Source organism: Aegilops tauschii, chromosome 6, assembly GCF_002575655.3.
Source record: "Aegilops tauschii subsp. strangulata cultivar AL8/78 chromosome 6, Aet v6.0, whole genome shotgun sequence".
Taxonomy (NCBI): domain Eukaryota; kingdom Viridiplantae; phylum Streptophyta; class Magnoliopsida; order Poales; family Poaceae; genus Aegilops; species Aegilops tauschii.
Window position 1 is genome coordinate 165,232,944 of NC_053040.3, and position 23,635 is coordinate 165,256,578.

At 43.6% G+C, this 23,635-nt stretch overlaps 2 protein-coding genes across 3 annotated transcripts; one reads left to right on the top strand and one right to left on the bottom strand.

Moving 5' to 3' along the window:
• The first annotated feature begins 903 nt into the window (after window positions 1–903).
• On the top strand, window positions 904–6,253 carry LOC109754617 (double-stranded RNA-binding protein 4). Its single transcript, XM_020313534.4, has 5 exons — window positions 904–1,120; window positions 3,265–3,536; window positions 4,167–4,383; window positions 4,508–4,809; window positions 5,994–6,253. Exons 1-4 carry the CDS (start codon window positions 1,027–1,029, stop codon window positions 4,777–4,779), a joined length of 855 nt encoding a protein of 284 aa, XP_020169123.1. The 5' UTR covers window positions 904–1,026; the 3' UTR covers window positions 4,780–4,809; window positions 5,994–6,253.
• Window positions 6,254–8,527: 2,274 nt separating this feature from the next.
• LOC109754591 (branched-chain-amino-acid aminotransferase-like protein 1) lies at window positions 8,528–21,578 on the bottom strand. Of its 2 annotated transcripts, none has more exons than XM_020313506.3 (19): window positions 21,270–21,578; window positions 20,847–20,945; window positions 20,267–20,338; window positions 20,080–20,172; window positions 19,803–19,940; window positions 19,281–19,339; window positions 19,059–19,161; window positions 17,699–17,887; window positions 17,494–17,594; window positions 17,350–17,404; window positions 17,056–17,142; window positions 16,878–16,929; window positions 16,269–16,354; window positions 16,082–16,135; window positions 15,888–15,971; window positions 15,736–15,807; window positions 14,710–14,790; window positions 10,777–10,812; window positions 8,528–9,078 (listed from the first exon to the last, which is right to left on the bottom strand). In XM_020313506.3, exons 1-19 carry the CDS (start codon window positions 21,363–21,365, stop codon window positions 8,950–8,952), a joined length of 1,686 nt encoding a protein of 561 aa, XP_020169095.1. In that variant the 5' UTR covers window positions 21,366–21,578; the 3' UTR covers window positions 8,528–8,949. The 2 variants fall into 2 exon arrangements, with proteins under 2 accessions (XP_020169095.1, XP_020169096.1); XM_020313507.4 differs by having other exon boundaries at window positions 20,267–20,343.
• Window positions 21,579–23,635: the final 2,057 nt, after the last annotated feature.

Sequence of the window (23,635 nt, forward strand, 5' to 3'; positions counted from 1 at the left end):
CAGACTATTTCAGAAAGCATATCGTATATGCCTAGTTTAATTCACTTGCTACCCTAGGGAAGCGAATATGTTGGCGCACAATCTTGTTTGACTAGCTTTTTTTCCACGAATACACAAAGCTTGGGTATTTTTCATTAATAGAAGAGTTGAACAAGAATACGAGGTCTCTGGCTCCAACACACAACGGGAGGCCGAGAGGGATGTGGGGCTTACAAACAACCACATGCAGATTGCTCAGTAATGATGTTGGCCAAGCCAAAAGCATCTGCACCCGCTCGCGCCGAAAGCCGAGCTTCGTCCTTGAGGGATGAGGACCCTTTTCAGCAGGAGGATGGGGACATGGCTAGGGCATCTCGCCACCACTCCAGGAAAGGGAAGTTGGGGTGGCGTAGAGCAACCGTTGAACCACACCACGCAAGCACCTTGTGCCAGAGTTGGCGGAAGAAGGAGCTGCTGACCAAGAGGTGGTATATTGCTCTGCCGTTCTTGGTCGCATGGGAGGCACCTATCCGCGTGAGGTAGACCATGACGAGCGAGTATTTTTACAGTGCAACATTGGACTTGGGAGGCCCGCCTCACGAAGATCTTTGACGCGAAAAGGCACCCATGTTTTCTAAGTCAGCCGTCAATGTGGATCTGGCAGCGAGCTAACGAACATGGCAGAGTAGCAGGAGGCGGCAGTGTAGACTCCTTAACTAGTCCAACATGAGATGCTTGTGTGGGTGCCAGGAAGTATGTTATGTCGAAGCAAACGCCAGGTCAACATACTGAACTATGACGGCAGGGCTTAGAGCACCCTACATGATAATTGTTTAATGATAATAAAGTGGCTTTCAAAAAAATAGAAATCCTTTGGCCAGTTTATTTTTCTGATCAACCGTATACACACCCTACAAAAATACATCCACCATGTACACCCCAAAAATTAGCGAGCAAGGCAGGTCCGTAGTTCACAGCCGAGGTCCGTAAACCCTTGGATTTCCTCCATCTCCACACCAGTGCGGCTCCAGTCCGTCCGAGACCGGCATGGCCACCACGGCCGCCGCCGCCGCCGCGGTCCCAGACGCTATTCCAGCCGCGGCGCCCGCGGCCCCGTCCGCGCAACCGCATCCCGTTCCAGGTAAGGCTCCCCCTCCCCTTGCCCCCCTCCTTGTTTCTTCCGCACTCCTTGGTTTTGCTCTCCGATGTTAGCTTCTTTGGCTGTCTCTCGCGGACTAAGATTTGCTAAGTTGTGTTCGTCGATTAGTCATGCGTTATCCTCCGATTGGTCGAAAATTCGTATGCCTAGAGCACGGACGGCCTAGGATTATGGTTCATGTGTAAATCACACAATCTAGGTGGACTCCTCAGGGCCTATATCAATGGAGGAATATTGTGTGGAGAGATTTGCTCTTTGTCTGCTATTCTTGTAGGGTGTGTATACGGTTGATGTATTTTTTCTTTTTCGAGATTGATATGGTTGAGGTAATGAACTAGAATGTAGTGGAACCGTTCTAGAGCCTAACCTCATTCCAGTGTTTGGCTCATAGAATCCTGCGAAGTGGAACTTAACCATGTGCTTCGCCTGATCGAATATTCCACGTATATGGGAACGAAGTGATAACTCAAAATCGATGGAACCAACTGATCCCGATCTGCTTCCACTAGTCAGGGGACCTCACGTGAGTGCCTCCTAATGATCTGGTCACCGATGCAAACTATTGTGAATATGGGCCTGTAGCCAGCAGTGGTGTGCATCTCCTAGGCAGAGGCCAAAGAGCGAGCGGTGCAGGCGGCTCACATCTCTCAGGCGGCAGGCGACAGCCACGGTGATGCACATCTCCTAAGCAGCAGAAAAAGTGCGCGCAGCGGCCGGCAGCGGAAGCGACGCTAGAGAAACTGCAATGCTGACAGGAAACTGTTGGATTTATCTTGTTTACACTGTTGGAGTACTAGAAATACAAATTAAATGGCGTTCAATTTTCGAGTAACATATTGTTGGAATGCAAATGAGTTATTATTGTGAAACATATACATGCATGTGCTAGAGGTAACCTCACCCTTCAGTGTAAGAGGTGATTTTAACCATATCCATTTTATCCCATCTCTCCAACAAACACTGAGATGGAACCATTCCATTCCATAATATTCCTTCTACCAAACAAACTCTAGAACTGTTCCCTTATTTATATCAATTCATACCAAACATAGGGATGGAACCATTCCATTTTGTCCCCCAACCAAACGCACCCATAGAGAATATAGTTGGGGATTTGCTTGTGGCTTATTAATCAGTTTAATTGTTTCATTTCTATTTTGTCCAAATTGTTTCATTTTAATTTACAAGAAGTGCAATAAGTGTACTCCATTGGTTTTTGTAGAGAAATGTTTATTTTCTGACTACCAGGGTTGTTGTTTCCCTTTCCCTTTCCGTATTATATTTTGCCCCGCTCTCTGTAGCACCTGGTTATTGCAGTTATCGAAACTACATTGTAATCTTTAACCTGGTATCACAAGTATATTATGTTAGTACAACTACAACATGAGGCTATTTAACCTAACTCATCCTGTGTTAAGCGTGCCAGAATGAATTGGCCAGGGTACAGCTGGCAAATGATTATTGGTCCAGCACTATATTGCATGGAGGGCTCCTGCATGTGAGTCTCGGGTCGTTAGCACGTTACCATTTGCATGCAGAACCGAATTCTGTTTGTTGTCTTCTTAACATTTTCTAGCCCGAATGGTGTTTATTTCAAGTTCGAGTCAATGCCGTAATATTGTCGCGTCTGCTTCTCTTTGTAAGATGAATAAACAAGTATTTGTATTGTATAAGATCAAGCATTTTCAGTTTCTAGAGGATACCTCGTGTGTTGCTGTGGGAATTCTTGCAATATATTTCAATGAGATTGGTTATATGAACATGAATATTTGGATTAAGAATATAAGAACTAAAACTGAAAATACATATGATTATTGTATAATTATAAAATATTTATTTAATATAAGTACTTAAGTAGCATAGTGTAATTAAAACATTTAAGACTTTTTGCATGCATGGTTTCACGTTGAGGTGGGCCTTTTTTCCCATGCGTAGTTGCTAGTTGAGGTGGCATAGTGGCATGTTGAGGTGGATATGTTAGTGGGGATCAACGACTTAGTTATACTAGATCTGGTCTGTTTGTATATCTTTTCCTGGCAAAATATTCTCGAGTCCAGGATCTTGTGATAGAATGATAACAATTAATGGATGCTCTATTGTACTTATTTGTGTGCTTTGTTATGCAGACAAATGTACGAATTATAAAAACCATTTGCAAGAGTGGACTCAAAGGAATGATCAGAAGTTGCCAGCTTATAATACTGAGTCGAAACGTGACCATCATCGACTTGAGTTCAGAAGCACCGTTGAGGTGGGTGGCGAGCGGTTTCAATCAGCTCGCAATCATAGCCGCCGCAAGGATGCAGAGCAGGATGCTGCCAGAGTGGCATATGAAATCTTGGTGACAAAGACAGTAAATGATGATGATCATACAGATGCGCTTGGGCTGATTGATCAGGTATTTTTTTGGTACAGTCCTTTTCGTTGTTTACCATCCATCAATTTCATGTTTAAATTTGTCCTGTGAATTGTGCTATATCACATCCTAATTCATGTCTCCTCCTCATTCTCCTTTTTTAGTTTGCCATACAATAGACGGCGCCACACAATTTGGTGTGTTTATCACTTTTCCCTCTTTCGCCTACTTGTGTTATATTTTCTAGTCATAGGTATAAAGATATTGCCACAAGAACCTGTGATTTCAGGGTATTGGAAGTGATAACATTTATCACTGCAGAATTCAGAGTTTTCCTGATCACTGCAAATGCATTCTTCTGGTTCATCTATACCATATACTGTACTCTTGTAACATAATAGCTCTTTTTGTCCTCTTCTGACTTTCTGGGTTTTGTAATTCATGTTTGTGTTAAACATAACTACTAATTGATATGTCCCAAGAACAGATAATCTCCTTTGTGTTCTTTATGTTTCAGATGTTATTGAATGATGAATCAGCTAATCTTACCATTTTATTATTACATGTGGATGTGTGTAGTAGCATCCTTTCATGTTAGCATTTTAATAATCATGCCTGAAATGAAGGAATTGATTTCAGTCTAACATAGATGTTCTCTTTTATTCTATTCAGGGCGTGCTGTTCTGCAAATCAATTCTCCATGAATTTGCTGTTAAGACAAAAGCTGAACAGCCCACTTACTCCGCAGATCATCCAGAAGGGGTATCACCCATGCCCCTGTTTGTTTCATCTGTGTTGTTTGCTGGGAACACTTATACTGGTGAAGCTGCAACATGTAAGAAGGACGCAGAGCAGAAGGCTGCTCGTGTTGCAGTCAAATCTATTTTAGGTAACTTATATTTCATTGTTCATGATTAGGAAGAAAGCTCCAAAACCTTTGTTTGTACTTATTGTATTTAGAATTAGTAGCGGGCTTTTTGGAGTAGAACTAATTATTCACTATGTTGTTGCAGCTACAAAGAACACTTGTATGCATCAAATTGTCAGATCAAAGAAAGAGCTTATCATTGCCATCACATCTTCTGGGTTCAACAAAGAAAGAGGAGTTGTAAGCCAGGAAAACTGCAATGCTCCAACAAATGCAATTACTCCTATAAAATTTGTGCCTGCTGGTGAAGCTGCTGGTCTAACTGCGGATCAAGGAGCGACCAACGTTCCTGAAGATGATCCATGTGCACAAGCTGTATCTGGCTCGGAAAAGCGCAAGAAGCACAGAAAGGTTTGATGAGAAGACTCTCACCCATCGTAACATGAGGTAAAATGACATTGATTTTATTGTGGACACCTATAGGAGCATTAGGTGAGTTGAGAGTTTAAGTCCCATTGGCGAAATACCTATTTTTAAGATCTGGTTCACGTAATCTCAAGCAGTTAAGTATCTATTCATATAGCTATTGCATAATGATAACAATAGCTTCCGGATTGCAAGCCCATTCCTGCAACAGTTCTCATCAACACCACTCACTATCATAATTGGATCACCTTGTATTGAGGTTCAAAGAGGTAGAAAATGGATAATTTTATGTTTTAATAGTAACGTCTGAATGCTTTGAAAAACATCATATCTTGTGTTTTCTTTTGCATCAGTGTCTTGCAGTCCCTCTAAAGAAATATAAGATCGTTTAGATCACTAAAGTAGTGATCTAAACGATCTTATATTTCTTTACAGAGGGAGTATCTTTTATATGTGGGAATATTTGTTGGCTCGAAGTTAATGGACAGGAATTTCAGTTTGTTGTATGTCTTGATCATCCACATAACTGTCAAGATGTATGAAATGAAATTAACTAATAGGTTGCTTGGTTGGTGCTGTCAAAATTTTGCTTTACATAATTGTCCCTCAGAAAAAGGTCGTCTTGTGGGATATCGTCCTTAATTTTCGTCCTTGCTGCATCAAACCATGCGGCATGGATATCCCTCAAGTGTTAAAAAGAGCTTTAAGAGTTACAGCAACTAAATAAAGTGTCTAATTAGCCATCATCAAGTTACCCTTTAGGGCGTGGATGAGGCATGTCTTATCCAGGAATGCACGAACAAACACCATTTAATATTTATGGAAGTTCTTATAGTCATGTAACTATTGCAAATCTGCAAGCTCCCATCTGCTTTAAACATATTTGGAACATTGCAATTCATCTTAAAGGCTTGCCGTCTTGATCAAGATTACTAGCTGGGATACTATTGTATATGCCAGTAAGTGTGCTAATTACTTAGGGAAATGTTTTGTTTACTTCATTCATTTGAAGTGCTCAATTACCTTGTCCAAGACCAGCTGAAATATCATCTAAATGTACTCGCCCTTTGCCACAAAATCACAAAATCTGGTACAATTGGATCGAGTAATTCGGTCGTTCTTCTAGCAATTTTGCTATCCCATATTTTGGCAGAAGTGCTCTTCCAGAGTGTTACACTGAACTGAGCTTCTTAATTTATCGGCAGATTTTGTCGTCTATGGTGGTGGAAGTGAAGGGGCTGCTGGTTATGTGGCGCTGTGTATGACATGTTTTTGGATCATTGCTAGGATGCTTGTTGGAATGACGTTGACTAAGGCATCCACTGTCCGTATGTTTCCGTGATTAGCTTAGCTTGGTATCAGGAACTCAGGTTTCTATCGAAGTGGCTTCGCTCTGTCGGGAACTCTGGATCTCTGTGATGTAACTTGTCGTTCGTCGTACCGTTTCCAACCTGTGTTTGTGTCAGATCAGATCTCTTGAGGACGTGTTTGGTTCAAGCAATATTACCCATCATCTGGACCAGCAACGACCTCGGTCTTCTCCGTATAGTCGCATAGGCTGTCATGCCCCAAAGTAGCGGATCGAGGGATTTGGGGATGAACTTGATCTAGGGTTCTTGTATAGCCCAACAATGGTTGAAGATGAACAGTAGAAAGTGAAGCTGAAACGTTACAGTAACTAGGCGAGCGAATGCCAGCCGTTGGATGGTCTGTCCGTTAACTGATCCTAAGCCAACTCCACCGCGCGACCCTATCCTGTCCGGTCCCGTCTGTTTGGGGTAAAACGGACAAACGAGGCGGCCCAGCGCGGGGAAGCAAACGGACTTTTGTCCGTTTTGTGTCCGCTTTCGACCCATCCGCGGCCCAAGTTTGCGCTGCTTTGGGGTGAAACGGACACCACGCGGACGCGCGAGTCGTCTGCGCTTGTCCTCCCCTGGCCCGCCCGTCGGTGGCACAGGGCGGGCCTTTTTCTATCCGCCCCCCTCCCTTCCTCCGGCCGCACCCCTTCCACTCTTCCCCTCGCTGTCGCCGCCGCCGCTGCCATTGCAGCTGTGCAGTTCGGACGCGAGCTCACCCAGCCCCTTCCCCTCGGCGCCGCCGAGCTACCCAACCACGACCACTTGGTTTGCGCACCCGCCGGCCGGATTTGGGGCGGATCTGGTTGGTCTTGAGCTCGCCCGGCTGTGGGAGGCCGGGCCGCGCCATGGACTGGCCGGGCACCTCGCCGGAAGGCCCTGGCAGGGCCGCAAGGCCACATGCAGGCAGTGCCTCCTCCTCTAGCCGCTCGGATCTGCACCTTCGGTGGTCCGCCGGCAGATACACGAATGGCGGTCGGCCGGGCTCGGTGCTTGCCCAAAAGCTCGCCGACGCACCGTTGCCACTCATTAAGTGCGACCACTGCCCAAGGATGGTCGTGCGCCGCGTGTCACAACGCCGGAACATCCCGGATGGGTGTTCATCAAGTGCTTAAACGATGGGGTATGCGCTTTTTTAGCTTCGGTTTGTGCTCTAGATTTGACTAGTTGTGCTAACTTCAAATTTTGTTGTGTAGAATGGATGCAAGTTTTGGTATTGGGAAGAAGAGTACATCGATATATTGATAGAGCGAAATTTAGTACATGTTCGTGCACTTTTAGCTAGCATAGAGGCTGTAAATAAGACAAGCGCACTTGTTGCTAGATTAGAGGCTAGACACGAGACTAGGTCTGAGGAAGCAACATCGACTTCTGGCTTGAAGAAGAAAGGAGGATACCAGATCGAGCCTCCTCCACAGATCAACAATGAGTGCATCGAGAAGGCCCTAACCCAACTCAAGGGAGCAGTTATGGAAGTTGGGTATCTTCTAAAATGTATTCTTGTGGTTCTTGTTTTCTTTGATCTTGCTTTACTAGTCAAAATGTGATGATGTATTTTTCATGTATCAAAAATGAATGATGAAATAAAGTAAAGGACTTGCAAAGAAATAATACGCGGACAGGATGTGGCCGGGATGCGTCCGCGCGCTGGGCGCACGGCCACCGCATCCCAGAACAGGCCCGGACACGATCCCATCGCCCTACCCAAACGGACAGAATCCGGACAAAAAGGACGTCCGTTTGGGGTCGCGCGGTGGAGTTGGCCTTTGACTGTGAGCGCCAGCTAAACATGCCCGACGTCTGCGGCCGCGGCTGCGGCTTTGATACCCTCGGTGCGTATTCCGCTGGCGTCCATGGCCTAGATTCTCTCACGTCACAGGCACAACCACATGAGTGGAGGCATTGGAGATGAGGCAGCGAAGGCCGGAGAGGAGTGTGTCGTGGTTGGCGGGGAGGCCGGTGAAGCAGCCAGCGATGTGGTCGGCAATGGTGCCTCCCAGCTCTGTGAGCGCATGCGTACTCTTGCGTCCGCAAGATCCAACCATCAGCTGGAAACGAGATGGGAGAAAAGGTGAGAGAAATTGAGGCGGCCACCATTTTCCCGTCCTTGTGTGCCCTCTTTCCTCACCGTAACTCGATTTCTTTACAGGCATGAACGAAACAAAACAGATATTTGTCCATTACTCCCTGTTTCCAGCGTGATCTAATTCCCTTACTTTTTGCGTTACCACCGTCTAATCCAAACACCTCCTTGTGTTTTTCCCTTTTGCCATTTCCCAGCATTACTTGGAAAGGTGGGAGACAGGGAGAAGCATGTGATGGATGTGCACGGACTTCACAACATCATCATAGTTCCAGTAAATTGATCGACGGATCGAAGAAAATCAAGCAGAAAATAAAACCGCATATAACATTCCATTTTCTGTTCTATATCCAGGACCAGCCACAGCTTCCAAATGACATGAACAGGTCCGGCGCACACAGGCACACACTAAATCATGAATTCACAGACCCAGCCAGTATTTTTCAAATACTCGGTTTTCTGTCCGGTGTGCCGCTTTCACTGGGTGCTTCTTTGAACGCTAGTTACTACTCCCTCCATCCGGAAATACCTGTCGGAGAAACAGATGTATCTAGACGTATTTTAGTTCTAGATACATTCAATTTTACCAATTTCTACAACAAGTAATTCCGGACGGAGGAAGTATTTATCATCATTACTCGAAACTGAACCCTGAAAGTCTGTCCATAGATAACAGGTACCTTCTCCTTTTCAAAAGGAAAAAAAAAATGTCTGCACAAATGATTATGCCTCCACATTCCTGGGAATTAGTACTCCTAACCCTGCTGTCAGGACTTTGTATGCGCTCTGGATTTGTCTTGTGACCGGACCGATTTTCCCATCACCAATTTCACGCCCGTCAATCATCACAACCTGTTGCAAATCAGAATAGTGGCCATCTAATTAGAATCATAAAATACTTTTCCTTGAACAGGACAGTTCCTGTAAAAACAAATAGCATGCTCAAACCATGAGTTGCATAACACATCACGGGGAAATTTTGACCATTTGATCTGAACACAGGTTCATACAAACCGATGTTTTTTGCTTCACAAGAAAACCATAAATGTAGAACATAACACATGCAAAAATTTGGGCAAACACATGATCATATTTCATATGTGCATTTGTACAGAATAATATTTTTGCACATGCAGATAAGCTAACATGCCTACATCTATTAACCGTTGACATTTTTAGCAACCAAAATGGGTTCATATGATCTGTTCATAGAAGTCGCATTTAAATGTTGCCCAATCTGTACTCATTTCAAAATTAAACAAACGACTGGGGTATTGGCCACAACCTATAACCAAATGTTGGGCGCAGCCCTCTCTCAATCTCTCAGCTCATTGTTGGTGGACACACCCACACACCCACATGACCAGGTAGAACAGATGGGAAGGCAGGGAAGAGATCTGCCTGAGCAACAAATGCCGTATTTAGTGCTTACCAACAAATGCTACATCTCTCTTACAAGCACAACAACTATTGCCTTACAGGCAACAAATGCATCGTCTCACATGATGCTCATCAGCAACACATGCTGTGAGGCTACATCCTTACATGCACTCCTCTTATACACACATGCATGACACACGTACATATGTGCTATATCCTGACACAAAGGCTTGCTACTACATCTTGGCCGGAAAGTGCATCTGGTGGCTGGGGTTCAGGGAGTCCCTTTTTTTTCAGCTTAAAAACATTTTCTACACCTCAAAGAAATCTGAAAAAAATTGTACACAAACATATATGTGTAGTGTATATGTACAAAATTTTCATGAACATATATGTTCTTATGTGATGTACACAAAAAAGACATACATAGATTGAAATGGGCTTTTGCTTTGTTGTATTTGGGCCAGATTTTTGTGTCTTGCGTAACTTGCAAATAATCGTATTATTTTATGAAAATATACATATACTCAGAGAACATGTAGATGTATTTGTAGAAAAAAATGAATTTTTCTGAAACTTCTAAATATATTCTGTTAAAAAAAGAGAGCTCCCTGGAGCCCGTCCTATAAAACGCTGCACTCCATCTTGGCTTGCTACTTAGATTCTCTCCATATGGGGTGCCCCTCCTTATATAGAGGTTTATACAGCGTTGTTCAGACACCACCATGCTACAGTACCCAACTGGACACTACTCATGCCTAGCTACTCCCTGTGCATAGGGCATGTATCATCAATTTAAGTAGCTATATTTGTATTATATGTAACAAAAAATATATTTAGAAATATGTATCCAGTGATATGCTTTTGATGACATATAGCACATTATTAGTTAGTCAAATTGACGACCTAGAACCACGCGCATGCCTTATGCACCGAGACGGATGGAGTAGCTTCCTTGCATATTAAACTTTACTTTTACTACTACTTGCTGCAGCTCTTTCTTACTCACTAAACAACTAGCAGTCAATTTTCTTTTTGACTACGCTCACTGCCATACTAGAGATGTCTTGCATCTTCTTGTCCAAGCCATAACAATATTAACTCCAACATGGTGGCAGTACAGAAATGGATAGAAAAACATGACCATATAGTGCAAAAAAGTCAGCTCACCGGTGTAATTTCACCCATTGTTCCGGTTGTCCACACCTGCATGTGAAAAACCACATTACCAGGGCAATAAATAGTGTATTTTAACTTACTGTAGTAGTTGAAAGTATGCAGCCTGCCTTATTATGGTAGTTCATAAACAAGGAGAGGGGTTAATTTTGAAGTTCTTCTAAAAGAAACAGCCAAATTTGCATGATTTATTCTACACATACATATGTCATGGAACTGAAACTTATAACTATAACTATAGCTATAGCATCATTTAGGTTTATTAACATTAAAGAGGAAAGTAAAACCTGCACAAAAAGGAAAAGAAGTAATTTCAAAATCTTAAAATGCTTAGTAATTGCTAACTTAGAAGTGGTCGAACTTCCAAAACTTCATAACAAATGTCTGCCGCCTCAAAGTTCTCGTTCGACATGTTTGGCTGGTGGGCGGTAGCCTCATTGTCATTGAAGTCTGACCATCCTGACCTCATCTCTCGTGTGTCCACATCGTCCCAATGTTATACGAACCTAAGATGTTAGTGTGGAATGTGCGCGGCCTCAATAATCGAGCTCGGCGTACGGGTGTTCGGAGCCTCGTCAGTTCAACAGGCACTTCCATTGTCTGTTTGCAGGAGACTAAGTTGGCAGTTGTAACCCCTACTATAGTTATGGAAGACTTTGGTGCGGATTTTGATGATTATTCTGCTTGCTTTTCGACAAAGGGCATCTTTATTGACTCACAATGAAGCGTCAAGCGGATACAATCACAATGAGTGAACACCCGGCCTCTGCATAGCTAAGATGCACACAGCCAACACCAAAAAATAAAATCACACCGGCAAAAAGCAAAGTCATAAAAGACCGAAGCGATGCCTTTGTGGAGATAAAAAAAGGAAAAAACCCGAAGCGATCAAACAACGATAGACGATATACAATGACGACCATGACAGCGGCCAACTATCACTTGACAACATAATGACTATGAAATCTTCAAAAGCAACGCCTCCAAGAAGGGAACGACGCACAAGCGCCGCCATCGCTGGATCCAACCTTCGAAGGCCCGATCGTGGGTTTTCACCCTGAAGTCCATGTCCGAGCAAACTCCAAGCAATGCCATCAACAGGGTAACGACGTAAAAACGCCGCCATTGCCAGGTATAACCAAGTCAGGCTAGACCTAGGGTTTTCACCCGGAGCTCGAGACCGGGTACTCGAGAAGCACCACCAAGTCAAAGTCAACCAATGTTGTCTCCTCCACTTGCCTCAATCCCAACAACAGCAACAGCAGCTGTTGCTGCCCACCGTCGCACACGATGAAATCTTTGATGAGAGAGGAATTTCACTCGCACCGCCAAAATCTCAAGTTTGGGACGCTTCGGCAGTGCCGTATCATATCCTCAGAAGTGGCAGCCGACGGGTGATCTGTATTAGACAACACCACTATGCGTGGCCACTAGCTCCATCATCATCATCATCGCCTATGGCAGCAGATCATAACGATGTGGCAATCACAGAGGCGAGGCAGTGCCAACCAGCCAGCCATGTTCGACACCGCCTGGATCCACAACGCCACCTGCACTCCCTAGAGCGGATCACCGCCATGACATGGGGAGCAGATGGCTACCGAAGAGGGCTTGCCGCAGGCGCCCGCGACCCAGCAGAACACGTGAGTATAGGACTGCGTGTTGCCTTCCCACAGACGCAGCCTTCCCGCCAGTGGCAAGGGCGACGACCACGGCATCTACCGGATTATTCTGCTTGCTGGCTACTGACACTCATGGGGGATTATTATAGTTGCGTGGGGTTTTGGTCTCCCCCTCCGAGAGGTGGGGGGGGGGGGGGGGGGGGGGGGAGTTCTTGGTGGTTGACTTGTGTCTACGGACCACAGGAGGACACAGAGAGGATTGTTTTCCTTGCCGAGCTGCGAGATGGGTGATTTACCCGGCCAGGTTCCTCGGTTGTTTGCGGTTATTTCAACATGATTTACCATGACGAAGACAAGAGCAATGACTACCTGCACAGTCACATGATGGGAAGGTTTAGACGCTTCCTAAATACTGCAAGCTCAAGGAGCTACAGTTGGTTGAATGAGTGTGGTGCCCCCACCTTGGTGAAGCTCGACAAGGTGTTCTACACAATAGATTGGGAGGACCTCCTCCCAAACTTCTCGTTGTAGTGTCTCCCCTGTGATATCCGACCACTGTCCTTTACTCCTCGACTTTTCGGCACCGCCTGTGGGCCATCGCCGATTCCAGTTCAAGCGGTTCTGGACTAAGATGGATGGATTTGGGGAGATGGTGGCCACAGCCTGGACTGTGGCTCTCGGGGAGCCTGACCCCTATCATCGCATTACGGCTAGACTCAAATCCACGGCTCGCCAGCTGATGAGTTGGAGCGATAAGGCTGGTCATAGTGGGAAGTAACTTAGACTAGTAATATGTTAATAGTCTGTGTTACTACCTTCATAGTGGGTAGTAACATATGTGTGGTATCATGCAAGCCTTCATTTATTTAGATGTAGACTCATTTTGCCTTGGCGTGTGTTATGTTACGGTAACATATATGTTACCACAAACACCTCTCTCATTAACTACATGGAACATAAGTAAACTTGTTTTGGGGTACATTATGTTACTAGCTAAGTTACTCCCACTATGACCAGCCTAAGAAGGTGGGTTGGGGTGCAGCTCATGATGGCTTGCGAGCTCATTTTTCGGTTCGATATGGCGATAGAGTCCCGTTTCTCTCCGCTACAGAGCGCCAGCTTCAAGCCTGCCTCAAGCATGCCTACTTGGGCTTGGCTTCCCTCGAGCGCACCATGGCTTTCCAGTGGGCCAAGATCGCCTGGGTTAGGGAGGGTGACGCCAACACAGTGTTCTTCCACCTGCATGCCTCATACCGGAAGCAGAAGAACGTGATCCACAATCTACAGGTTGATGGTGCGGTGGTTTTTGACCATGCGTCCATGGCTCAAGCTGCGTTTGATCGCTTCCTCTCCCTCTGGGTTCCTCAGAGGAGCGTGAGTTTTCTCGGGATCTTGATTTCTTTGGTTCTCGGGTGGTTGTGCGCCACTTACCGAGGAAGAGATTTGGGAGGTTGTGCGCAGCTCTCTTGGGAGAAGGCACCAGGGCCCAATGGTTTCACAGCGGAGTTCCTCCAATCATGTTGGGGGACGGTGAAGGCTGACTTCATGGCGGCCTTCGCTAAGTTCTTTTCGTGTCAACAAGGCGGAGCGCGACTGCCTCTTCGAGGAGCTGGAGGCGGAGGACAAGAACACGCCAGAACAAGACGACGACGATGGCTGCCTCATTCACACCGGAGCAGCATGATGACGATGCCTCTATAGATGGCCTCCGCCCCACCCGCTGTCCGCGCTCCGCCTCTTTGGCATTGTCGTCAATGAGGATACACAAATTTTGATGGCCTCTTTGGCATCGTCGTCAGCTCTACCTCGTTCACGCTGGCCGCCAACGACGACGAGACCGAACCGTCCAGCGCGGGGTTCCTCAACCTCACCTCCCACAGGGGGTAGATTAGAATAGTTTTTTTTAGTTGTTCTAGGGATCTTTTGCTATGTAAACTGTAACCCTGAAATCAATGAAAAATCTGTATCCACTTTATATTAGGTGACTCTGCTTGGATGGCCTCCATCCCACCCGCTGTCCGCGGACACGTCCGGACGTGTCCGCGGACATTTGGTGATGTCCAATAGGTGCTCCGCGTTGGAGATGCCCTAACATTCTTTTTCTATCAATGCATAGAAACGCAAGCCTTTGCGTTTTCTCAAAAGAAAAATGCTTAGTAGTTTAAAACATACTTCTGCTATTTTATCTTGTCTAGTTTAGTAGATAAGTGCACATTTCAGTATAAAGGATATTATACAGTTGCGAAGCAAAAAACCTCAGTAGAAGGACAAGATGAACAAATGTTCATGACATAAAATATCTAACCTCATCTGCAGCATGAAATTCAGATAGACTAATTCGCCGTTCACGTAATACCAGGTTTTCTTTCACAACAAGATCCATGACCTGATATTTTCATTCAATATGCAAAATATTAATTAGTAACTTCAATAAACAGGAAGATTGAGTTTTCTGTGGAACCATGTAAGTTCAGTTGTTCACCCTAGCAATGGGCACTATCGACTAATAAATTTCCTCTTCCATGCATGTAGGCAAACATATCATATTTATACATGTCATGATTTAGCAAAGCATATTAATCATACCTACTAAAAAATATAGCAATAGACAACCATCTTAGCGATAGACAAGCAAAGAATATTTATGCATATTCATGTCAAATGAAAAAAAAAAGGAACAGAAACCACTATCAAATAAGGCAACTGGGCAGAAGCTGCAGAACATATAGAGGAAGATGCTAAGGCTACAAAAATTGTGATGACTTTCCGCTTCCGCATTGTGAATATTTTACATTTTGTTTCAAAGATAGTTTAGAGCATGTCCATAATTCAAGAATCTCATTGTCTCCATAAAGAGGAAACTGGCCCCTCTCCAAATTGCACTGGGTTCTGTTTATCAAAGTGAGAAAAGACTGTTTATCTGATTGCCATAATTCATAAGAGTATATCAAACCCATATGTTGTCTTACCATGAGCAGATCGTATCCACTGGGCTGGGTAAATATAGGTATTTTTAATCAAGAATTCAAGATTTGCTTTTGTTTAAATGTGTTCTTTATATAGTAATTCGATATATTGCACCAGAACGCCATTTACTAGACCGATAAGAATCAAAAGGATCGAACTATGTATTTGTTGCTTGTATGTGAATCTTCCAGTGAATATCTAGTTGTATGAAGTACTGGTTCATGATATGAGTTGGGTACTGCTAAGCAGTATTGGGCCTTGACAGAAGTATTGGCACAGAACAAAACATGCCATTTCAAATTGGTGGGAACCACTTCTGTAGATTGGCTCCAATTATTTCCAAGTGGAAGATGAATAAGCTTACAGTTGCACGGGTAATTCCTGGAAGGCAGTAGTCCGCATGAGGTGTCAATACAATGCCCTTCTTAACCATAAACTGCAGTTAATGCACAAGCACTTTAAGAAAAACTATATGGCGAATATTGAGCTATTTGAACTGATCCTAATTGCACGTACTATGTTTGTTGCATTTGTTTCTGATACAAAACCATCTTGATCTAGCATGATAGCATCCTCAGCCTGTGCAAGATTACCTTCTATCTGCATAGAAGCAATAGTATTTGAGGCCCATTGCAATTTCCAATGCCTTCATTTTAGATAAGATTCAAGGAGCTTGCTAGATTAGAGCTTCAAATCTTAAGATAAATGACCTTTGCCAGAATGTTGTTAATAAGATTGTTGTGATGTATCTTCGAATCTACGCTCTGAAACAAGTCATGGAAACAACCAAGGTCAACATTTGTTCAATAAAGAGATAATAAAAGACGCTTCATATAAAAATAGAACAGATGAGAAACCAAAAGCCAAATTGTAAAGAAGTAGGTAAATGGGTCTTACATTTGGAGAATTACGACGTGTGGTGGCAGTTACCAACTTTATCCCATGTGAGTTATCATAAACTGGTGGTTTCCACTCTGCGAGTACTGAAAAAGACCAAATATAAGGTCTTACCATTATTAAGTCAGCCTAGTCTTCCAATGACAATTGACTGGACCAAATAGAGTCATAACGGCACACGTCATTTCGAACAATAAAGTACAGCAAACATGCCGACAGTGAAACCACAACCAGGCAGTCACCATTTACGAGTCATTACATTTTGGATGAAGCTCAGTGAATCGAATCGTATGGTCTTACACGCCAACACTGATTGCTAGTCACAAGAGATGATTACAGAATAGGATAATACTCCATCCGCTTCTAAATATAAGATCTTTTAGAGATTTTAATGCGGACCACGTGCGGATGTATATAGACATATTTTAGAATGTAGATTCACTCATTTTGCTACGAATGTAGTCCATACTGGAATCTCTACAAAGGTTTATATTCAGGAACGGAGGGAGTATAATTTAGTCAGAAACCAGAAAATAACAAACATGATGTACAGATTTAAGCACAAAAAACACAATCAAGTAAAAAAAAGTGGGATCAAAATGTGAATACCAATCAAGACACACCCATATAGATTGAAGGCTGGACTCATTCCAGATGTCACCTACAGTTAAGGCAGGCAGTGCACAAAATGGGTAAGTAGGTGATGGGAAGAAGATTGCAAACACACACTGTAGAACAGTGGAAGTGACAATGCTGATGAGTAATGAATCTATATCTATAGTAATACCTTCTTCCCACGGGTGAGAGTGAGCCTTATATGTGCATTATTGAACATCCCATTTGCGTTAAGAGTCTTAAATATTGCATCCTTAATCTGCATTAAAACACATGCATACCAAACACTCAGTTCAGTAGTTCAAATTTCAAAGTGAGCCTTCAGCAATCCTCTTAAATGAAAATTGGGAAACACATTAGTATTTTAAACCTAAACAAAAAGATGCCTGCCAAACAAGCAGCTACATGGTTCTTTCTTGCAATACTATAAATAACAAGTGAGAAGCATGTAAGTAGAAGTAGTTACCCAATCACGACTGGGCACATTGCTGAAGGCCATAGCTTTTGTAGAATCAAACAACCTAGAAGAGAATGATAAAGAGGGTTACTGCATAGTAGATCATAAGCAGAAAAGATATGGCAAGCCAAATAAAATATAGAAGTACTATACCTATCCAAGTGTTCTTCAAGTTTGAATACTTTCCCATCATATATACGCAATCCTTCCCACACAGCATCGCCTCCTTGTACAACTGAATCGAACACTGAAACCTTTACATCGCAGATGATTAGAAAAAAGAATTGGGAGAACTGATCAAGTGTGACCAGTTTAATGTTGCAATGCTGATTAAACAGCAAAAGTTACGAGTGCATACCCTTGCACTATCACGTGGCAAAAGTTCATCTCCAACCCAAACAAGAATTTTTTTATTTTCTGGTACAGGAAGAGGAGGATCAGGCGGTGGTGGCAGCAGGGATCCTGTTGTTCTCCGTACCTGGCGCTTCAGCATATTGTAGAAGGGCAAGCTTTGCTCAAGTAGGTCATAAAATGCAAATGGAAAAGTCTGCAATCAAATAAGGTCAATGTTAACAATAAGACATGTTTTAATTGCCAAATAACACATCGAAGCAAGATGAAGTCAATTGTATCTTGATAACTAGAGCAAGTCCAACAGCTCTTCTAAAATACACCCCTATATCTCCATATAGGCGCTCCTCTAAAAAGATTCCTCCAGTAAATTTTGCCCAAGTTTCAGGAAAACCAACAAATCTCATCCCCTATGTCACTCTCTAATTAGATAAATATACGTCCTCCGTTCCGTATTAATTGACGTTTTGGAAAACATCCAACAGATTAAGGAAAGTGGTAAAATCCCTTTGCTGCCCCTTACTAATCCTAAAAACGAATCCAGCGCCCCAAAATTGGAAACAGAGGAGGGAAAATGCGTGAGAAGTGGGGTGACCTGAGAGAGTGAGGGGCAAATTTGGAAACCTGCGGAAAATGCTAAGTGTAGTGCGCTAGGACGTCAATTAATTAAAAAAAAGAGCTTGAGGCCAGGACGTCAAATAATATGGAATGGAGGGAGTATTATATATGTTGGTCCCATCTATCATAAAGATGAGAAAAGATATAGGGGACACCGAGAAAGCCAGCAAACGCGATCCTGAGCAAGATATAGGGGCACCCCAGAAATGAGGAAGGTGATAGGGGAACTGCTGAAGCACCGTTTTTCTCACCTTCTTCCCTTCGTTGGGTCTAGGAGACGTGATAGACTGATAGGGGGACTGTCGGACTTGCTCTTAGAGACAACTTTTTTTAAAGGAATGGGATTCATTAAAAGGGTTAAATGCAATACCTAACCTTCTCATAAATACACCGGCTACTCTGTACACCAGAAGGAATTACGATAAGGCTTTATGGCCAGAGGTAATAATTCTTAGGCTCAGTTTTTGGTTGCTGAACTGTTCTTTGTTGTGCTTATTTATAATCTGCTGTGGAAAACTTGACATGGAAATAGGCGAAAGCAGGTCAAACAAACTCTCAAATAGGAAAAGCGGGTGGGATAAACGTGATTATGAGAATCCATCGCAATGTCAAATGCAGCCTTAGTGTCCATGTTTTTTAGTATGTCCTTTCTGATACAAGTATGACTGACTAAATATGCAAAGTTAGCTAGAATAGAAGTACTAATAAATTACTGGAAATCAAGAGAGAGACGTTTGATGCAGGCTTACCATAGGGTAACGACGGGATTTCGAGAAGCCCGTAGATGTATGTACACTTTCATACCACCAGGGGGCCCAAATACCATCAAAGTCCCTTGGGCCAGCTTTCCATCTACAAGTTAGAAACAATCCAAATGGTTTAAGAAAGCACACCACCTTCTTACTATGTGTGCTCTAAGCGAAAAACTAGGACAATGAAACCTATTTCATTCTTATGCACAACCCGCATACTTGAGCATTTGTGGCTGGAAAGGAATGCCTAGGTCCTCACAGAGTCCACTCAAGACGGCCTGCATTGGACGGGTAAACAAACTGCATTGAATTGGATTGCAATTTGCAAATGTAGTTATTATACAGTGAAGCAATGTTATACCATTAAAATGCCTTCATGCATTAAAATGTTAAATGTAATAAACATGGAAACTACTGCAGACATCATGATTGCAAACCATAAAACTGAAGTGAACTCAAATTGATCAGTTCGGTGTTTAGTAATCCTAATAGTTTGAAGCTGCACTGTCAGGCCCTTCAAGGCACTGCTACACAATAATATAGATGAGATAATTTATGAGTAAACTCAAAATTTCCAATTTGGTAAATATCCTAATAGATTGAGGATTCCAATACCAGATTCTTCGAAGCAACCTACCAAACAGTAACCGCAGATCCTATGCATACATTTATATTATTATTTGGTGCGATGGATAATCACCACAAAGATAAATACATTCAGACAACCAATAACAGATTTACCTCAGGATCTCTTTGGAGATCATCTGCATCTATCACAGGTGGAGGGCTCCCAAGCTCACACAACTCACTGTATATTGCGACAAGTTCTGCTACACCGAGCTCCAGGAAGGATGGTGGAACAACTTTATCAAATGATGGCTGAGGTATATGGAATGCTATTATCAGGAGGTTATATGTTTTGAATATGCAAAGCATAAGGAAAAGAGTAGCTCGTGCTGAATTAGCAAGAAATTAGGAACATGCATGAGTGTTACACGGAGAAATGGGGGGCACATACCAGGATATTCATAGGGTTACGTATTAATATAAAATGTTTTCCCTTCTTCATCAGGTCACCTGTGAGATTAGGGAGGTGCTGCTTCGCAATGTGCTACACATGAAAAATAATCAAGAGAGCAATGAATAGTGGCGTAATAATTAATCTATAGAGGTATGCGCTGACACTTTAAGAATTGAAATTGCACCTTGCAGTAACGATATGCTTTCTCTCCTGGTCCAAAAATAACTTCTTTGACAACTTTGTTGCCATCCGGATCCTGCACTGGAAATACTCAAATGTCTGAACTATACACAAGGCAGCATTCACAGAGTATAATCAGAATTGACGGTATGCAGAAGAGGTAAACAGGATCATGGTGCACCATAGCATTTTCCACATTAAATGGAAATTGATTAATAAGACAATGAGAATTTTCCTCTTAAATGGTCCTAAAGCCAGACAATGACTCGACACCAAATTAATATATGTTCAACTAGCATCTACATAAAGAGCTCCTGCCGTCTTTCAGGGAAAAAAAGCATGAAAATCCATATAAAGATAATGGAGTCTATATAAAGTAGTAATAACCAAAAAGCAGTTCCCCATTTCTCAACCAGCTCATTGGCTCAACCAAACCCTGATTCCGGATCAATCGACCTTATTTGTATGCTCACATAAATCATGAGCTCACTGTGGCATTCGGTGAATAACAGCAGCAAATCATTTATGGCTACGCAACGAACCCCCTCAAGTTGCAGACAACTCAAGCATGGTTCAAGTCTTACCATTTTAGAGAGAAGCTCCTGGCGGTAGGGCCTGTCAACGCCAGTGACACGCAGGAAGTTTGCGTAGAGAGGCTCGTCAAGCACATCCATGTCATCCCTCTGCAAAAGGAAAGATAGAGAGTTAAAAAAAATTCGACATGTCGTGTACCAACAGGGAGAGCGGGCATGACGATTTTTAGCTGTAATCAGCTTAATCTACTTGTTGCATTAATAAGCTACAAGTTGCAGTGTTATTCAGGGCGAAACGGCAGGGCAGCATAGAGCAGTTGACCACCGAACACACGAGCATTGGGTTTGGACGCCCCCATCTCCTCTCCCGTACATGTTCTCCCTCGGAATTCGCACGCGGGGCCAATAAGGAAGTGGCGAGAGGTCGATTCGCTCGTGCGGAGGAGGATTGGGGCGGAGGCGAGGCTCTCTCACCTCGGAGAAGGAGTACATGAGGCTGGTGCTGAGGGAGCGCGGCGCCGACCACGCGTGGATCACCGCCGGCTCCACCCCCTCCGGCGGCGACGCCATCCGCTCGGAGTCGGAGCTGACACTCGGCGTCTCGGACGGGACTCGGAGGGAGTCTTCTTTCCCTGGATTCGCTGGGATTCTTCTGATCCGATGAGGAGATTAGACGAGGGCTACCCAACAGTGGGCAGTGGCGATATGTTGTGAGTGACCTGCTGGTGCATCAGAGAGAGAGAGAGAGAGAGTAAAGAATGGGCCGATGGCGCGTGAGTTGTCAACTTGCGCATACGGACAAGTTCATTCTGTGTCATCGCAGCTTTGCCTAACTCTACACGTTGGCTCTCTCTAAAAAAAACTCTACACGTTGGCTCTCTCTAAAAAAAACTCTACACCTTGGCAGTGTTGGAGTTCATTCTTTAGGAGGCTGATAACGCCCACATGTGTGATGGGAGCGATATTCGCCCACACGCCCTATAACACACAGACTACGTCACATCACCGCATGCATACATGTGGAAACCTTTTGGATTTTCAGTTTTTAAACTTTTTTATCTCTTTAATGAAAAATCCGATTGAACATCCGTTTTCACCATTAAATCCATCGCGACGAGATCTTTGAAACTAGATCTCATATTAATATGTTTCGACGACTTTTAAAAGTTGCCATGTCTATTGTACATGAATTGCCATGGTGTTTACACTGAAGTTGCAATGATATGTTTCAGCTATTTTTTTCTCCATTTAAAAGTAAATTTTGACATATTATAAAATGAGGAATTAAGAAACTAGACTTGCCATGAACCATAAATTAAAATTTCCATGATACATGCCCTTAAAATTGCCATGGTTCATACAAAAAATAATTTTCATGGTCCAAGTACTCGAATTGCCATGGTCAAAATACTAAAATTGCCATGCTCTATAAACTAAAATTGCCACATGGCAACTTTAGTGTAACACTATGGCAAATACAGTGTAAACACCATGGCAACTTTTGGCAAAAAAAATTGTCGAAACATATCAACATGGGATCTAGTTTTGAAGATCTCGTCGAGACGGATTTAATGGTGAAAACGGATTTTTAGTTAGATTTTTTAATTAGGAGATAAAACATTTTTAAGCCGAAAATCAAAAAGATTCCCGCTGATGTCATCTGTTTTGATGTGGCAAAATGAATGGTACTGGAGGCGTTTGGGCCATGTTGCTTCATGCCACACGTGTGGGCGTTAACGTTTGCGTTTCTTTAAGCATAAGGGATTGAGATCCGGTGACTGGTTGTGGGCAAGTCACCAGTGAACAGTACGGTAACTGGCCCCCTCTCCACACCGTCCGATTCAGAACCGACGGGCAGATCTGCGTGAACAGTGCCGCATCTACAGTGCTTTGGTCTACAGTGTCCCTTCTACAGTGTTTTGGTCTGCAGTACTTTCGGCTACAGTATTTAAATCTGGATCGCCCCCCTACATCGAACGGCTGCTGGCCCGCCAGTTACGGCGTGACTGGCTGTGGGCAAGTCACTAGATCCCTGTCCAAGCATAAGCATAGGTGTTTATCTGAGGAGGCTGGAGGGCAGATGCTTAATTAGGCGCGTGTCTTTTGTAAAGATTAAATGACCTATTGCGTCTTTGGCACAAATACAATTGCAGCCAAGAAGCAAAGCAACTTATGAACAACATATTTTATGAACGTTACATATTAGGAGGAAAAACAAATGCAACCGAGAATTTAGGTCAATTATTTGAAGGATGTTTCTCGTGAATTGTCTACAAGTGATTATTTTTATTATGTTTGTATTTGCCTTGCATACTATTACTAACGACAGACAACAATGATCATGGACCATGTTCTTCCTTGGCCAACCAGGGCAACCCAATAGTCGGGTCGATAGAAAGGTTGATCGCACTCCCACGATAAATGACTATACCATCGGGTAGACCACAACATTCAAAGCTTGGGCAGATGTGCCAAAAGACGTCATCCGGACAAAACACGACGTTCAAAGGCGAGGCAGACATCCTCAAACATGGCATCCGACCGAGGGGACACGATGGATAGAGGTCATGCCACAACCTAACACCCATCCGGCAGAACACAAGCAAAAGGAAGTTGAGGTAAACGTCCAGCCGGTCCAGGGCAAGAGCACTCTTTGGCTACACACACACACCAAAAACGACAATCAGCCAAACCATGACACCCAAAAGCTGGACAATCATTCAAAAACACGTCATCCAGCCAGGGGTCGCGACGACAACATGCCAGGTAGCCAAAGCACCTCCACATCCACCACAAAGGGATAAACACACGCAAGCCGGCCACGAGGGTCATCTGTTAGG

What these genes read in the sequence shown, in the direction of transcription:
- LOC109754617 (XM_020313534.4), top strand. Translation starts at nt 1,027, where the DNA reads ATGGCCACCACGGCCGCCGCCGCCGCCGCGGTCCCAGACGCTATTCCA. An exon ending in GCAACCGCATCCCGTTCCAG is followed by an intron (nt 1,121 to 3,264) that starts GTAAGGCTCCCC and finishes TTTGTTATGCAG; the next exon opens with ACAAATGTACGAATTATAAA. An exon ending in TGCAGTCAAATCTATTTTAG is followed by an intron (nt 4,384 to 4,507) that starts GTAACTTATATT and finishes ATGTTGTTGCAG; the next exon opens with CTACAAAGAACACTTGTATG.
- LOC109754591 (XM_020313506.3), bottom strand. Translation starts at nt 21,365, where the DNA reads ATGGCGTCGCCGCCGGAGGGGGTGGAGCCGGCGGTGATCCACGCGTGG. An exon ending in TTCCAGCCACAAATGCTCAA is followed by an intron (nt 19,162 to 19,280) that starts GTATGCGGGTTG and finishes TCTAACTTGTAG; the next exon opens with ATGGAAAGCTGGCCCAAGGG. An exon ending in TGCCACGTGATAGTGCAAGG is followed by an intron (nt 17,595 to 17,698) that starts GTATGCACTCGT and finishes TGCGATGTAAAG; the next exon opens with GTTTCAGTGTTCGATTCAGT.